At 33.2% G+C, this 17,241-nt stretch overlaps 1 protein-coding gene across 5 annotated transcripts in view; it reads left to right on the plus strand.

Moving 5' to 3' along the window:
• LOC128179683 (potassium voltage-gated channel subfamily KQT member 1-like) overlaps positions 1-17,241 on the plus strand; it is a 47,755-nt gene that overhangs the window by 23,888 nt on the left and 6,626 nt on the right. For all 5 annotated transcript variants that reach the window (XM_052847197.1, XM_052847223.1, XM_052847231.1 and 2 more), the window contains 6 exons: positions 13,578-13,671; positions 14,356-14,482; positions 15,696-15,871; positions 16,188-16,316; positions 16,495-16,605; positions 16,740-16,924. In XM_052847197.1, coding sequence (XP_052703157.1) covers positions 13,578-13,671; positions 14,356-14,482; positions 15,696-15,871; positions 16,188-16,316; positions 16,495-16,605; positions 16,740-16,924 — 822 coding nt within the window. The remainder of the gene's footprint in view (positions 1-13,577; positions 13,672-14,355; positions 14,483-15,695; positions 15,872-16,187; positions 16,317-16,494; positions 16,606-16,739; positions 16,925-17,241) is intronic.

The raw sequence follows: 17,241 nt of genomic DNA on the forward strand, positions 1-17,241 counted from the left end.
TATAACTTCAATTTCACTCCTCATTCCCTACATACTCCCAAAAAAGTGGGGGGCCAACACCATGATAATTCTATTTTTTATATGTAAATTACAAAAAATTTGTTGCTGTGAGAAAAAGTGGGGGGGGGGGGGGGGGGGGGGGCAGGCCCCCCCCCCCCCCCCCCCCCCCCGATGCTACGTGCCTGATATATCGTTGGAGGTTACTCCGAAGGAAACGAATGTGGCAATGACACCACCTATAAAAGATAGTTTACCGGTAGTTTCTATCATTAGGGAGCATCAAACTAAGCCGTAGTCTGTTAACAAGAGTTGATTTATTATGATGATTTTTCAATGAAAACCTCTTTAAAAATGTTTTCTATTTCTTCACATTTAAGATTTAGAACATTCAAATATAACGAATGATCAATTTCATGATCATAAATGACAATTTCAAATTGCAAGTGGTATTTTGTTGATTTCAGCCACATGAAATGAATAATCTTATAGTACTGATGACAAAATTAGAAAAGAATTTTTCAGCATAATGTTTGTACAATAGTATCTTATCTATAATTATTTTGTTGCATATGCTAACATGGACTACCAAATCTGGTCTCTTTTTTTACATAATAGTTAAGATGGTTTTTTTTCTTTTCATTTCAATACTGCAGTGTAAGACAAATCTCTTGTCTTCAATAGTTCAAATGCTAGATCTTGATTAATGGTAATCTTCCAGAAATGCTTTAAGGCCATTCATGTAGTAAGAATGATTATTGCAAGGCGTGAGCCAATTCCATTCATAACATACAATAAGGTAGATCTTACTCGTGATTTATTTCAAATGCCACTTCATAAAGTTCAGAAAAAAATCTATCAAGTGAATTTTTATTAAAAGATACTAGTATATAGGATGAAACATGAGTTTTTTAAGTTTTTTTTTTTCAAAGCTGTAGCTTTGTAGATTAAAAATGGACTTTTACCTTTTGTTCAATAGACATGGGGGGGGGGGTTGGCAATACCAATTTCTGACGAGAGGTGTAGAATTCATATCTTTACTTCATTATCTACATGCTTGAAAAAAAAGTCTTGATTTCTGATCTTCCTGTAATATGTAAAAAATAATTAATATGAATAATCAGAATAACCAATCATAACCTCTTGTTAACTGAAGGATTGTTTATGTGGGGATTTTGGAAAGAAAGAAATGCATGTTCATGTCCCTGTACAGTTTTTAAAAAAAATCAGAATATTAAGAATACTATATACAGGTAAATATTCGCCCCCGTTTTATTTTCGCCCCTGTCGCCCTCGTTGGCAGCGGGAAAATTTAGTACGGGGCGAATTACAATGTTCCAAGTTATTTCTTTAGTACAAAAGCAAGTCTGGACGAATTCAAGACGAGGCGAAACTGTTTGCAAGTGTAGAAGGGCGCAAATAACACGGGGCAAAAGTAACCCTGTATACAGTATGTTATAACTACAGGGTCTGTGAGCTTTGGAGAAAATAATCTTTGTGTCGGTTCACAAGCATGGTAAAGTTTACACATCTCCTGTAAGCTCTGTTTACTAATTTTCTTATCATTAGACCCTTCTTATGTAACTCCTACAGGTGTTAATTTCCAGTCGTTAAACAATCTTTGAAATGTTTTCACACTCTTTTGTAAATATTGGCGCAGAGACTATTTACATTGGAAGCTGAAATATTGCACATGCATGCTGCGGTGTTGTTTTTTTCTATTGCACTGATATTGTTATTTTTATAACAGAAAGGTATTGATTTCAACAGAAAATAATAAAGTTCAAGTAAGTTTGAGGTTTATTTCTCGATTTTCCCTAAATAATATATGTTTATGTGTTATTGGACTGAATGGAATAGATCAATCTTGTTAAATGTCAGGGTGTTCTGGTAGCAGACTTTTCCACAATCTTTTGAAATACTTTATTTATATTTGTCAGACAGTATATTTTCATAATATTTGCGTTTGGTCAAAAATGCCAAGAGGTATCAATAATTCATAATTCCATGTTTACCCTGGCTGTGATGAGTTTTAATAAACAAAAAAAGTACAACATATTATCGATATTGCGTTTGTGTCTAGAATATTACGTGCGAGCTTACTGTGTACGAATAAAACGACGCAGAATACAGTCTTTTGTAATTTTTATCAAAGGAACTCGTGATTAAGATGATTAATTTCTCTTCTAAAGACGTTTGTATTTTTTTTTGTTTAGTTATTTTTAAATGCATAGCATTGTGTTTGTTTTCCACGTTTTTACCAATTGTATATGTCTAACGTAAAAGTAACCTAATAGTACTTTTTTGTATGACCACTAGGTGCCATTTTGAAACAGCTTATTCAACTTGCAGGTGGGCAACAAGTATAACAAATTATCAAATGATAGTGTTAGGGGGATGGGAAATGTTACTATTTCATGGTGTTCTTTCTACCCATTTGGTTAAAATTCAAACGAATTAACTTTGATCTACATGTATTAGCGGCTTTGCTAATAACAATAAAAAGAATTCAATACCTTTGAAATGAACCACAATGAATCAAAATTGCGTACTTAGTACGAATTAACTATGTACAAGGTAGTAGTTTTCTGTTTTTGACCAATTACAACAAGGGATAGTTTTTTGAGAACCAAAGACTTACTTTTACTTGATCGAGCCAACTAAATTACGTTACTATATTTAAACTTGAACAAAAGTATTATTTAGCAATTGTTGTACTAGTATCTTGTACATGTTATGTCACTTTTTTTAGCCAAAAACGCCAACAATAAAAAAACAAGGTACCCTTCAGTAATAGAATACAGCCTATCTAGATCTTATGAGAATTTCTTGCAGGACTCTTAAAGCTTACTATCTATCACCAGTTGGCAGCGTTCATTACATTGTGCGATTTAGGTGATATGTTCACGGTTACATTTGATGACGTCATCAGATGCGTATGCATCGTGCTAATGGTCAACAATCTTTGAATCATTATTTTATTTTGCTTTGACTGAAATAAGTTTTCCTTGAATAGTGGATTTGTTTAAAGCATTAAGCGTTGCAACGTCACGTCCCTCGGATTCCTAAACATTAATCATCTTTGTAATGATATCTAGTCACATTTTTAAAACCTTGGTCAAATATTCTTGTAAATGCAACAATAAAGCAATCGATGATATTTTAAATTCGTAGATAAAACGATGCTTCAATCGATGCAATCGCCATTATTTTAAGGGCAATAAATACCAAACGCAACGTATCACATTCAATATGAATGGGTTTTAAATGTTAATCACATAGTTTATTTTTAAAAAAAAAATTTATGGCATCTGGAAAAAAACCACCTGTGCTTTTTGGTGACGTCTCGATACCTGCTGTTTAAACAGGTCAACTTGGCAATGGACTGTTCCACAATAACTATTTGACAGATTTGTTTTAATTTGAATATGACGCCGTAATTAATTTTAGTCCAAACTTTGTTGCATTTCTGTAAAGAACTTGTTTGGGTAGAAATTAAGCATGATCAGGCCGTTTCCAGTTGAAATCATGAAAATATGGTGCCTCTCTTTCGTTTAAAGTACTTTGAGAGAAACAGTCGAGAAAATACACTATAGATAAGATCATAGCAATCTGTAAACATTTCATTTGTTTTTTTTGTAAGTAAAAATATTAAAGTTCGTTCGTGTTAATATACCGTTGATCCATAGATTACACGTTTTCTTAAATGTAAGCAATCTGTAAACATTTCATTTGTCTTTTTTTGTTCATAAAAAAAAATTAAAGTTACTAGAGGATAATTTTGCCTTGAAATGGCCGCTTCAAAACAGTTTTCATCGAGTTTACCCGATATAAGCAATCTTTTTTGTGCATCATTAAGAAACTCGTTTCTCAAATTCAAATAGCATGTAGTCTTCTTTCCTTAAAATCTTTAATCTTTAATTTCTTATTATTTTGCCATGCGAGATTATTTTTTTATGAGAGAGAGAGAGAGAGAGAGAGAGCATAATGGTAAGTTTATATTGCGAAAGTGCAGATTTTTATGCCTGACAAGGATTGTTTTTGACAGCAAAACGTGATAACATCTCATTTTATACTTATTTCTGAGGAAGCATGACGAGGAAAATATATTTCCAGGAAAGTATGAACAGCTATAAACAATAATCACGTGGATGAAAAACAGAGAGCACATATAATAACCAAAACCCCTCCACCCCCCCCCCCCCTCCCCCCGCGATCTTAAACTTTGAAAGAAAATGATGGTGTCACATTAACCTGACCCACAGCACTTCTTGTATGAACAATTACCATGGAACCAAGAAGAACGGCAAACGTACACAAGATAACGTCCTGATAACAAGAGGCCTCCATGTAGGTTGCTGTTTTATCTTGCCCAACTGCTGCTTTATCTTCTTATCTGGTATAGATAAAATATAAAAGAGTTCGGGTTCTAAACATTGTGTAGAAAGTCATAACCATAACTATCTAACATGTTTTTGATATACTGACAACAAGTCTTGGGGTATTATTGTTATATTATTGGAGTTCATTTAAATATCGTTGAAGGCTTGCATGTACTAGTAATTGTAAACTATCAGTGTTTTAAAGATGTTTTTTTATCGAGCTTGTATTTATAGATATTGAAGACAAACGGAATCTGAACTCTGTCGTTTAATTTTCTGAAGTATTATAGCTAAATGTTACATTTTATTTGTATCTGACCAAAGTAGCTGATCGCTGTATACCCACCTCATCCTTCCACGGAGACTTTTACAATCCAAAGGAATATGTCATTCACAAAGTAGGAAAGTGACGTAAACTGTGGCTATTTTCAAAAGATTAAGGCATAGCACTATATTTTCCAGAAAAAAAACACCCTAAATGTTTCATACTTTGGAACTTGCGGGAGTTGTAGTATCTCTCGTATCATGAAAGTCTGACTTTTTGGTTGAAAGCTCGTATATATACAATGTAATGTTCGCCAGGAAAAGAAAAAAAGAAAAATTACTGTTTATTTTCGAGATGGTTATTGCAACTAATATTTAAGATTTTACAAGGTAGTTAAAGAACTTCGTCATTATCAGAGACACTTATTTAAAGATCTTTTTGGTGTACATAAACCTTCCACAACACAAAATCATTGTCTCCATGAAACGAATAAAGTATTTTCATTTCTTAATGGAACTGTTTGTTTCTAATATGTGTATGCGCTATTCGCTGCTACGTAAAACCATACGACATATATCTTTCATATAACAAATCTTGCGGAGAAGAAAGCGGAATCTAATTTTGCTTTTTCAGCTATTTTCCGTCAGAATTTCTCTTCCCAAACAAGAATTTAATCTATCAATTTTCTGGCCTGGCATTCAGAGAAGTGGCATTTGTGTCATTCGAGAGGTAGAAAAAATGCTGGGGTTATTTCCACAATTAAACTGACAAAATGCGCAAGATTATTTTTGATTTAGACAATTTAAAGCAAAATACGGTACATATCATCTTACTTTAACAACGCAACAGTACAAATGGTACTGTGACGCACAATAGTATCTCTTTCGTCATAATTACGTCAACATCTCGGAATAGCCTCATTTTTCTCGTAAATTTGAGAATATTACTAAACTATAGATAGTACTTTCCGTAATGGAGTGAAAGTGGTCGTAGCGCGTTTTTTTTTCTTTCTAGCTTTAAATTTTAGAAGTCTGCAAGTCACGTTTAGGTTGATATAACAATTTTGTAGAGTATCTTTAGAAGAAAAAAAAACAACCCGCAAAATAGCAAGAAAATAATTCAACAGTTACATGTTAGTATGTTGTTTTGGTATGATAAGCCGGATTTGGTGGCCATTGTCTTCTAGCCATGATACTATTATCTGTTTTACAAACTTTTCAGGTAGTCTCAAACAAAACGTCCCATCGGAATGATATGCATTGACAAGCGGAAATGCCAGCATATTCTACAGGTTTTTTACCGATGTAATTTAAAAAATTTTATCTGCTGATTGAAAATATTGATCGTTCGGTTAGGCCATAATGTAGAATACGAGTACTCAATGCGTTGAAACGCGGGTTCTTAAAGCACAATTGGATGTCCTTCTTTCATTTACTCTAAAGACGTAAATTAATATCATTAAATTTGTTGTTGAATCATTTTTAGAGGTACATTTTGCCCTCCAATCTCGTGCAGGCTTTTCAAAGAATAGACAAACAGTCGAAATGCATTAGCCCGCATTCATCTTGTGAAACGGTTATATCGTTTGTTTTGGTTTTTGTATGCAGTGATTGAAACCTTGGGAAATCTATTGCAAGCGAACCTTGCTGAAAAGCATTATACTTCTTCAAACTCAAATGAACGTGTAAAACTGATAGATTAAATCGTGACGGAATGAGAGAATGACTAAATCACATGGGACCAATTTTGTGGGAACTTAACATGCAACAAAGTGCCTTTGTTGATTTTCAAGCTCTTAGAATAAAAGAAGAGTTCCGTTTGTGGTCTCCAGGTTCTATGGCTTAAATGTTTCATTTTGTCTCTTCTGGGTCTGATACTAAATAGAAAGTCGAAGATGACGCTGTTCTTGCAATATAAAGGGAATTGCAATGTACCTCGATCGTTGTTTAGAGTACTCAATTTAAAAGGATATTTCTTTTTAAAAAGCAACAAATAGTCATCTCGGACAGATAGATGATTCACGTAATGCTGTATAGTAATACGATTAATAATTGGAAATGTAGAAAAATATTCTGTTAAATGTTTTCAAGGCCTAACAACAAGATACATGTAATATATGTGTAATTGTAAAGCGCTTTGAGAAATGGTTCGCCAATTTTAAAAGCGCTATATAAAAACTTGCAATTATTATTAATTATATATGTAATAATAGCTTTTGGACAACCCGTCGATGGCGAATATTTAGAAATGCTTTGGAAACTTTCACTTCCCTCTTTCAATATTGATGAGCAGAAGATGCTAGATCTTCTGTAGAAGAAAGGCATAGTGTCTGTCCATTATATTACACCAATGATTAGAGTATAGCCTATGTATCATTATCACATTGATGAATAATGAAAGATTACCCCCTTTCTCCCCGTGAAATCGATATTTTATTTAAGACAAGTTAAAACAATAATAATGTAAAGTGGTGATGGGGGAAATAGTAATAAGCTGATTTGCAATGTCTTGATATCAATCTCTTGGCATGTTGGGTTCTATCAAGTGTTGCGGGTGTTAGAGCTTATTGATCACAGTAGAGTATGGTGCTTGTTGTTCTAATGAACAGAAAACGATAATGAATAAACTATTTTCAATACAAGGGGGAAAACAGCTCTCAATTCGTGCTTGTTGTATGTCTTATGTGTATTTCAACGATTGTGTTGTCATTCTGAGCTGGGCGACAGCCGCTAAGTCGGGAGTTAATGAGCAATGTCTACGACCTCGCTCTGATTACGTAAAGTTATTTTGGCAGAACAGGAATATTTTGGCAGTGTGGTTGTAGGTTTTTTTTTTTTAGATAACTAGAAATAATTAAACAGAAGGCAAATTACTGTTATATATATGAAAGTTCGAAAAGTTTAAGTAATTTAAAATGTATATGTTTAAATTTCATTTTAAATTCCATATTTTCAAGTAAATTAAAAGTCTGATCAAAAATAGTAAGTTAAATACTGGTCATCAAAATGAATTGTCTCTCTATGTATTGTGCACACGAAGCGCATATATGTATATAGACAGGAAAACGCAAAAAAAAATGATATTAAAAAAAAATCTCAGATCAACTTTTTTAAATATAGGAAAATACCCAAATTTAAAAGTTAAAAGAATTTTTTCTTTGGTTTAAGAATGTTAGGTAGATCTGATGGTTAATGTGTTGACTACAGAGCCTCCTTAAGATCTGAAATACTGTGGAATCATAATTGTTCGTGAGGGGACCAGTATTTGTGGCTTTCGTTCGTGGGTAACCCTTGCACACGAATTTACATCCCCATGAACTTATATATACAAGTATTTTTTGAGATAAATTTATTCACAAAATAGAATTGCTACCGACGAATATACGTCCCCACGAACCAGAAACATTTTGGCTACCCACGAACATTGAGCCCCACGAATAAAAATTATTCCAAAGTATCTGGTTTGGGATAAATAAAGGATTGTGGTGTAAGTTTGATATGTAGGTAAGATTGTAAGAATACGAATTTCATTGATATCTTCGATATTTTTTAAAGAGGAAAGAATTGTGGAATTAATAGATCAGAATAAAAGTCATTAGCAACTACTATCCTGCACAAATCATACACTTAATCAATTTAAATATATTATTCAACAATCAAGAACATAGGCTGTAATTATTGATTTTTGTTATGCAAGTTTCGACTAAATATACGAAGAATAGAGCGATGGTGGCATTTCTAAGGTATAATTCTCCTCTTTCTTCCTGGAATATATTTATCTTTGATTTTCACATTGGCATTTATAAATTATTAAATGTCTCTAGTTCAAAGCAGTAAGTTTAAGTGTATTGCTTAAGTATTCTGTTTGATTTTCTCGTGCATTTTTATCCAATATTGTTTTTGGACCAAAAAAATGTTCAGTCGATTGTCACATGCTGAAAACTGCGTATACAAAGAGGTCTGGTTAAAAACTACCACTCAATTAATAATGAGCCCGTCTAACTTTCAATACTCAATCATATGACCATTGCTTTGATCTTTGGTCAATATCTTTCTAGCTAAATAAGTATAAGGGAGAATCCTTATTTCCTCATCACGGAAATTAAAGACACTTGTAGAACTCTCTCTCTCTCTCTCTCTCTCTCTCTCTCTCTCTCTCTCTCTCTCTCTCTCTCTCAATTTTAAAAGAAAGTTTGCCAAATGTAAATTGATTTCTGCTGACTATTCTAGGATTTTTAGAGATTTAGATCCACACATTTTTATTAAGTGAGATATTTGAGAATCGTATGATTTCCAAGCATAACCATAAAGGTTATTATAAGCGATTAAGTTCACATTTGCATATTCCTTTTATAAAAAAAATGTTGCAATGGTTTTCGGATTGAATGATGAAACATAAAAATAGACACGATCTCGTTGCGAGCAACGAGGAGGTCTTCCGTTCGAGTTCAGAGTGTGAAATAAAAGATTGACTTTAATATTCGACAACTAAACATGATCTAGAACGGGGGCACAGTCACAGGGTCACAGATAATTTAGTATCGATAGTAAAAGCTGGATGTGAAAAGTGTAAGACCCCTATTGGCCCCTGATTAAAGGCGCAAGCCCCTTTCCAATTAAGGGTCTTATGATTCTAAACACATCTTGTTCAACAAGTGTTTAGAAATTTGTTACCGTTCTTGAGATATATTGGAAAGAATGTTTTAGGTGCTAACCCCTTATCTCCTATCGGGCAGTTTATTGAAATTTTAATTGCTGATTGTTGTTAGGAACAAAACTCTAATCATCTTCTTCTCTATATTGCTTTCCAAAATATTTTTCCTTTTTAGAGATATGTTATAGAAATTTTGGATTTCTGGCCCCTTAAACCCCTAATTAAGTAACGCATGAGAAATTTTTTTATTATGTTTGGTTAAACAACTGCAGGATGAACATTTTTTGCCTCTATAACAAACTTTCGTTAAACAAAATTTTGATGGTAGAATATTGTTTAGAACATTATTCTAAGCATCTCCTTAACTATGTTGATTTTCAAAATATTTGCTTTTTTTTTTTTTTTACTTCTGGCCCCTTAAAATCCCTAATTACTCAACACATGACAAAATCATTATATTGTTTGGGTATATTACTGTAAGATAAATATTTTTGCTTCTATAAAAAATGTTCCTCAGTAAAGTGCTATGAATGAAAGACGTTAGATCCATTTCGGCCCCTAGTTTGAGGAGCCAGCCCTTTTTCTGATACAAACAAAAGTCCTTGTAAATATAAACTTCATTTGCATTACATGTCTGAACAAAATATTTTCAAGAAAAGAGATAAACACAGAAAACCAAGAAAAATCGAAAAAAAAATTAAATCTCAATTTTCATGTCCAGGCGAGCTTTAGTGCTTTTTGAGCCAGACAAATATAAAAGAACCAGAGATCTTAAAGCAGTAACAAGATTAATAAAAACAGAAAATCATATGCTTCGTGGTATGACTTAACAAAATCCGAATGAATTTAAGTACGAATTAACAAAAACCTTAATGATTTCAAGAACGACTTAACAAAAATCCTAATGTGTTTAAGTACGACGTATCCATTTTCGAATTCTTTTTGGTACGAGTTAGCTTAACATTGAAGAAAGACTATTTTCTAAACCTAAGAACGCAGAGTCAAAGTTTCTGGAAATATCAATTTTTGAACCCTAATATCTTTGCTGTGCTATGTTTGATTTTAAAAAGTGATTTCAGTGTCGTATTTAGCATAAAAAGAACACTACAAACTGCATAATCTTTTATTCAAAACATTTGAAATTTCGAAAATTTTAAAATACTTCCAGTTTGGACCGGAAATGACGAAAGGTACATTCAAGCTTTATGTCTCAATAAAAAAGATAAATGTATAAACACAGAAACTTTCAAGTCTCTATCTCGGAGCACTTTTGAAAAGCGACCTGGACAAAATTACTTGTCTCTATCTATCTTTACTCGGTTTATTTTTTTTAGAATCGTCGCAGACAAAATTAACCTTAAAATCGTTTAACGACAATAACTTACGACCAGAAGTAAATTTTGAAAAACTGTCACGGTTGTACAAATTTCAGATGACGAGGCATCATCCCTGAAAATCTGAAGACGGAAGACCCTAAAAATAATCAGTAGAATATTTAACAAGAGGGTCTTCCGTTGGAAACGGAACTAATAAGGAAAAAGAAACGGAAGACCTTAATTATTCCTTATTGATTTTTTTCAATGCAGCAATATGCAACACGGTTCGCCAACATGCTTGTTCAAGTAAGCGCTGATGAAATATGAATGTCATTTTGAATAAAATATAGAATATCGGTCACATCTATTCTGTAATGATTAGAATAGTTAGTGAACGTTTTTTTAGAAGAACAGCTTTCTCTCCACTAATTACAACTTCTTGCACAAGCGCCATCGAGAAAATGAAGGAGATTGAAGTTCCATTAGTGGCAAAAATGTCTGTCCCATCGGCTTCGGATGTAGCCATTGTGATACATAGACGGAGATTAACCTTTGATATCGGTTGTTAGCATTTACAGAGAGGAGACTCCAAGATGGGCTCATTGCACGATGATCTGGCATTTGTTTTTTGCCTAAAGACGTCGTATTTTGATGTGAATTTCGATTTAACTTATCTGAAACCGTGCGACAAGTCAACCAGTCATGAATTTGCAACCAAGTTGTAAAGACAAAAGATAAATTGATAAATAAGAACAACTATCTCATAAATATTGTTACTACCAAAATCGTCCCTTGTACAAGAGTAGCTTTGTTTTGGATGATAATGCACAGCTTTAGTGTTTATATTGAAATGTCAGGCAGAAAAAAGCAAAATCGGGATGAAACCGACCGTAATTCCACCTGTTTTCAGCGCAGTGATTATCAGTATCTCCTTAAACCATTAAACGTGTCGTGTGCGAATGTGTACTTCTGGGACCAGATCCAATCAAATATTAATCAAGTATACGTAACAATTAAACAATTATGTGTCTTTCTCATGAAAAGAGTGGAATAGTTCTTCATTAGACGTAACACGTGGGATTACCATCATGACCTCTTTGACCTTTTTATAATCAATGAGGTTTTCTTCTTACGATACTTTTAACGTGTATTTCACTCTATATAATCAAAATTCATTTTCGTATCTTCTGAACAAAAATAAAATTTTATTCAATTTTATTTGATTTTGTTTCTGTTTTTGTTTTTGTTTCTGTTTTTTTTTTCTTTTTTGCTAGTATACAAATTGCCCCAGTAACTTTTGTTTTCGTTCGTCTTTGATCAAACTGAAATGCAATATTGGGTTGTGGAACTTCTTTGTGGGCAATTGAAATGTGATGAACTACAAATAACCCTAGTTATTTCTAATCATTCAAACAATCATATTCTTGTTTTGAGATTAAGTTTGCTAGTTTGTTCGGTATGGATGTAGAATAGTTAACCAAAGGACAAAAAAAGACCCCCAAAAAAAAACCAGAAGGAAAAAAATCTTGGGGAAAACAGCACGAAAAAGAAAAAGAAAACATTTTAAACAATAATTAGTAGTTAGCGAGTAATTTAACAACAACATATGAAAAATACACTGTAGTGAATTACCAAGAAAGAAAGGTCTCAGCACTGAATTGTAAATTTGTTTACTATGTTATTCGGATACTTAAGTTTAACATGACGTCGTTTAGGTTTCTGATGCTAACCTGTTTTTAGAACCATTTTAACAAGAGCTTGGACTTTGGGTAGTTGGGTCATACAGCAATGTGTCGTAGGCCTGTCTATTTCATTGCTGGCCACTTAGCCATGGCTCTTTGAATTCAACAAGATTTGTCTGACTTTTGAGCTAAGACGGCGCAATTGGTGTATATTTCGCTTGAAACTGCGTCATTTCCAACCTGTTTTGACTCAAGAAATAGATAGCTACTTCCAACCGAAAGTCCAATGTCTTGTTTAAATGGTTCTATCTTTTATTACGAATTGTCATATTTTTGTCAGTAGTCGTAAGTTTCTGCGGAGTTGTTATCCGTTATAGAAGTAGACAAAAACATGAGACAATGACTTTTTTGTTACTTGGTTATTGCGGGATTTTTTGGGGTATGTGTAAAAGTAGTCTGTAACATATAGCGAGATATATTTACCGCGATTTCTTAGTTTACCAATGGTTGCATACATCTAATAATTTAGATTTATTAGTAGCCTATATAAGTGCATCCTCTGAAATTGGTGCAATAAAACGACGTTGTAAGTTTAGTATCGCTTTTCATCGTGTTGTTATTTTGGTTCATCTAAAACAAAGAAGATTGTTTCAACACCGCCGTTTACATTTTCTGTGTATTCATCAGAATTCAGATAGAGTAAGCTTATTACCACTATTGCCATTAATAATTTCTCAAGGCTACTAATGGGAAATGGTTGCTATCTCGGGGGACTATAGATTTTCATTTGGTTTTATAGACGGTAAATATATATAGGTATTAAAAAAAATACACACTCTTTGATATACAATAACTTATAGTATTTTATGTTGAGTATTTGATATTTCTATATTTTATTCGCGTATATATGGTAACTTCATGTGTGTATTTTTAGATAATTTGCTGACACCACGTTGCTTATACATGTATGTCTGTCGGAGGATTTTCCATAAAATGCCATATAACACATATATAAAATGTTACACTACGAAATTTCATCTTGTTCATAATAAACCAAAGTATTTTTGACATATGTTATAATGTTTTGGTTTCTATTTTGTCGTTTGTGTCAATTTGATGTAAATGTGAATTTCAAACAGTTTATCATTAAGTCTTGCATTATGAAATCTGAATGACATATTTTTTTGTCGAATAAAATTGACAATAGCGGTATACTTTCTTAAACAACAAAGTAAGCAACAGTTATATACTATATGTCGTATTTATATTTGAATTTCTACAGGTTTCTCGCCATTCTGTCATGTCTGATCCTAAGTGTCTTAGCTACCATCGAGGAACTCAACGAAGAATTCATCACTCAGATCGTCTTGTATATTGTAAGTGTAATCCTTTTTTAACCCAATTTCTGTGTTATCGAATCCTCATTTGCTTTTAGGCAAAACAAATTGATCAAACAAAAAGAAATTTGCTATCCTTAAAGGGCCATGGTAACGGTTTTGGTCAAAAATTATTTTTCTGATTTTAATGTTTGCAATGCTTAAGTAAGGCATTTATAATATGCAACAAAAATTTTAGTGTCATTTGTTGAGTTATAAACGAGTTACAGAACTTACAATTCTTTACTATGATCAAAGCTTTTGTTTACATTTATTTTGAAAGTAAAAAATGTATGTGTTTAAACGCTAGGAACTGTTTATTTATGCTTAAAATGAATAAGATTTTTTACTTTTATATTGACCTTATGTATAAAAAAAAGGACGCGAGCCTTGTTTACAAAACAAAGAATTGTGAGCTCTGTATCTTGCTTTTATCTTGATGACTGACTCTCAAACATTTGATCATGCATTTCTTAAGCATTGTAAATAAAAAAAACAGAAAAATAGAATTTTTTTTCAAAATCGTGACAATGATTTAGCATAAAATATTATTAAAATGATTTAGCATAAAATAATAAAGTTTATGATCATCATAATTTTTGGTATATTTTTTTGTAAACGAGTCTGTTTGTGGAGGATGAAAGCATAAATCATTTTAAACCAGTAAATTTTTTCTCAAACCAGGAACCAATTATGTTGGTGTGGCTGATTGCGGAATTCGGGGTGCGGATCTGGGCTGCGGGGTGTCGGTCCAGGTACCAGGCGTGGAGCGGAAGGTTAAGATTCATGAGGCGCCCTCTATGCATTGTTGGTAAGTCAATCTTGTCATGTTCCAAATTCAGTTCTGATATTGGATTCACTTGAATCAATTCATGCCACTTTAAAGAAGACATATGAGAATTTAATCAACTTTCGTGGGGTCTCTCTGTTAATTACTTATTGATGAAGACGTTGTTTCGTGTTTATTAGACAGTTTTCTTTAATTCATCATTATTCAAGTAAAGTGCATAATAAACGGTGTCGAAATTGTTGGGAAATGCAATCGTAGACTCGGGATACACACGAATAACGTGGAATCATGCCAATTTTGGTGGGCAGTAAAAACACTTACACATGATTTCTTTCTAAGTTTTTTTCTGATTTGTTTCTTCTGTGTTTACATTTTTCTATACCAAGTTCGTAGAGTCGAAAATCACAAGAATTGGTTAATTAAAAAAATATATATAAAGATTCTGTGATTTGTTTGCAACGTGTGTTACAGTGTATGTGCCCATCAAATCGTACAAGTGACAAAAAGTTGTGATAACTGAGTATGAAAATTATCGTTCTTAAGATACATGACTGTGTCATTCTTCAAAAAAGCAATCCATCTTGTAAATTTCGCGCGAGTAGAAAATCTAACCAAAAAAAATAATTTTTCTCATTCCAAACGAGATAGTAGTATTCTGTTTCAAAGAAAATCTTTGTAGAATGTCAGCGTTTTCAACGCAAAGAAAATAAAAATACAACAACAAAGATCTTGTTCTACGGACGTACAAAATTGCAGCTAACGCAAAATAATGACGTTAGTTTCGACACGAAACCCGTTATATGCAACCTTGTCATTATGAGTGGAGTCGTGAGAGAAATACACGTATTGCGTCACCTTTCCCTAATGATAAATAAAAAAAGACCAATGAAATGATGTGAACGGATTATATTTTTCGCTCATAACATGTTGAATGCGCCACGATCGCACCTTGTCGTTACAATAGCCAAATGTACTATAGTCTGTGAAATGCTAATCCCTGTTTGATATTTTAAACGATTTTTAAAAACAAAAATGACAGTAAATGCCAGAAAAGCAAGCTGGCAAGCAACAATACAGACGTACCTTCACTTAAATGTACATCTTAATTAATTTTAGAGTGTACGTATAACTAAATGTCCTCAATATGTAAAACCATGTGTGTTATGTATTGACAATTTATTATATATATTAGCTCAATTTTTTATAAAAGATAATAATGTTGTTTTTTTTTTAGATATGGTTGTGATAGTTTCCAGTGTCTTTGTGCTCGTACTCGGGGCGGGAAATCCCGTGTTTGCCGCCTCCACTCTCAGGGGTCTTCGATTCTTCCAAATTCTACGGATGGTCCGAATGGATAGACGTGGCGGATCCTGGAAACTCCTTGGGTCGGTGGTGTGGGCCCATAGACAGGTACTTGTGTGGTTGACAATACTTTATCATTATTTAGAAAACTTTATGACATGATGCTTCTCCGGCCGTTTATCATTTAAATTCTTAAAATCTGGAAGTCGGTCAAACCAAAAATAAAAAATAAAGCAATTTTATAAGTGTAGAATGTTAGAAATAAAATTGATTTGCATACTTTATACCATGACATGACACACTACATGATTACATTTTAGACGCGATTTACATTTATTTTATATTAAGGTTATACCCTGTAACATGATAACGTGTATGCAAGTAAAAATGACTTCATTGACAAAACCTCTCTCTCTATCTCCAGGAGTTACTTACAACGTTGTACATTGGACTTCTTGGCCTGCTCCTTTTTTCATTCCTGGTCTATCTCGCCGAGAAGGACGCTACCAGGCCGAAGTTCAAGAGTTACGCCGACGCCCTATGGTGGGGGGTTGTAAGTGGTTGATTTGTGGCTTTGGTGTCCTGTGACTGTCGATCTCAATACAAAAAGCTTTTCAATGTGCTCTTAATCAAAAGTCTTGCACTACTGAATTTAATAACAAAGAATATGAATTATCATTTCTGTTTTATATCTGACTTGATGAGAACAGTCTAAATGATTGATGTTGCAGATCACACTGTGTACAGTGGGATATGGTGACGTAGTTCCGACCACCTGGGCGGGAAAACTCATTGCGGCATTTTCTGCCATTTTAGGAATTTCATTCTTTGCCCTTCCCGCAGTAAGCCAAGTTTTAAAATTATGTAAAAATTCAAACGTTTATTAATATTATCAAATTTAAAAAAATGCTTCATTGTATAATTTCAATAAATTTTAGGTTTCTGTTAAGTTGATTTTTTTTTCATGAAATTTTAGGGAATATTGGGTTCCGGTTTTGCGCTGAAGGTTCAACAACAACAGCGCCAGAAACACCTTATCCGGCGCCGCGTGCCAGCCGCTCAGCTTATCCAGTGTCTGTGGCGCTGTTACGCCGCCGACGCCAACTCCATGTCCGTGGCCACGTGGAAACCCCACATGATCCCTTGTCCAAGTCCTACGTCGTATGTTTATTCACTTTTAACTGTTTTCCATTTTTTAAAGGTGTTTTATATGCCAAAAATTGCTTTCTTATACATTGATTTTTATATGTTTGACCGTTAACGAACTTTACATTTTTCAATCCTTGTTAAACTTTTCACTTTATTTTTTAAATTACGTTGGTCCTGTTTCATCATTTAATTTACCTTAGTTTATATCGGTCCTGTATTACTTATCATTCGTTGAGTTCCTGTATTACTTATCATTCGTTGTGGTCCTGTATTACTTATCATTCGTTGAGTTCTGTAGTACTTATCATCGTTGTGGTCCTGTATTATTT

Source organism: Crassostrea angulata, chromosome 1, assembly GCF_025612915.1.
Source record: "Crassostrea angulata isolate pt1a10 chromosome 1, ASM2561291v2, whole genome shotgun sequence".
NCBI lineage: Eukaryota > Metazoa > Mollusca > Bivalvia > Ostreida > Ostreidae > Magallana > Magallana angulata.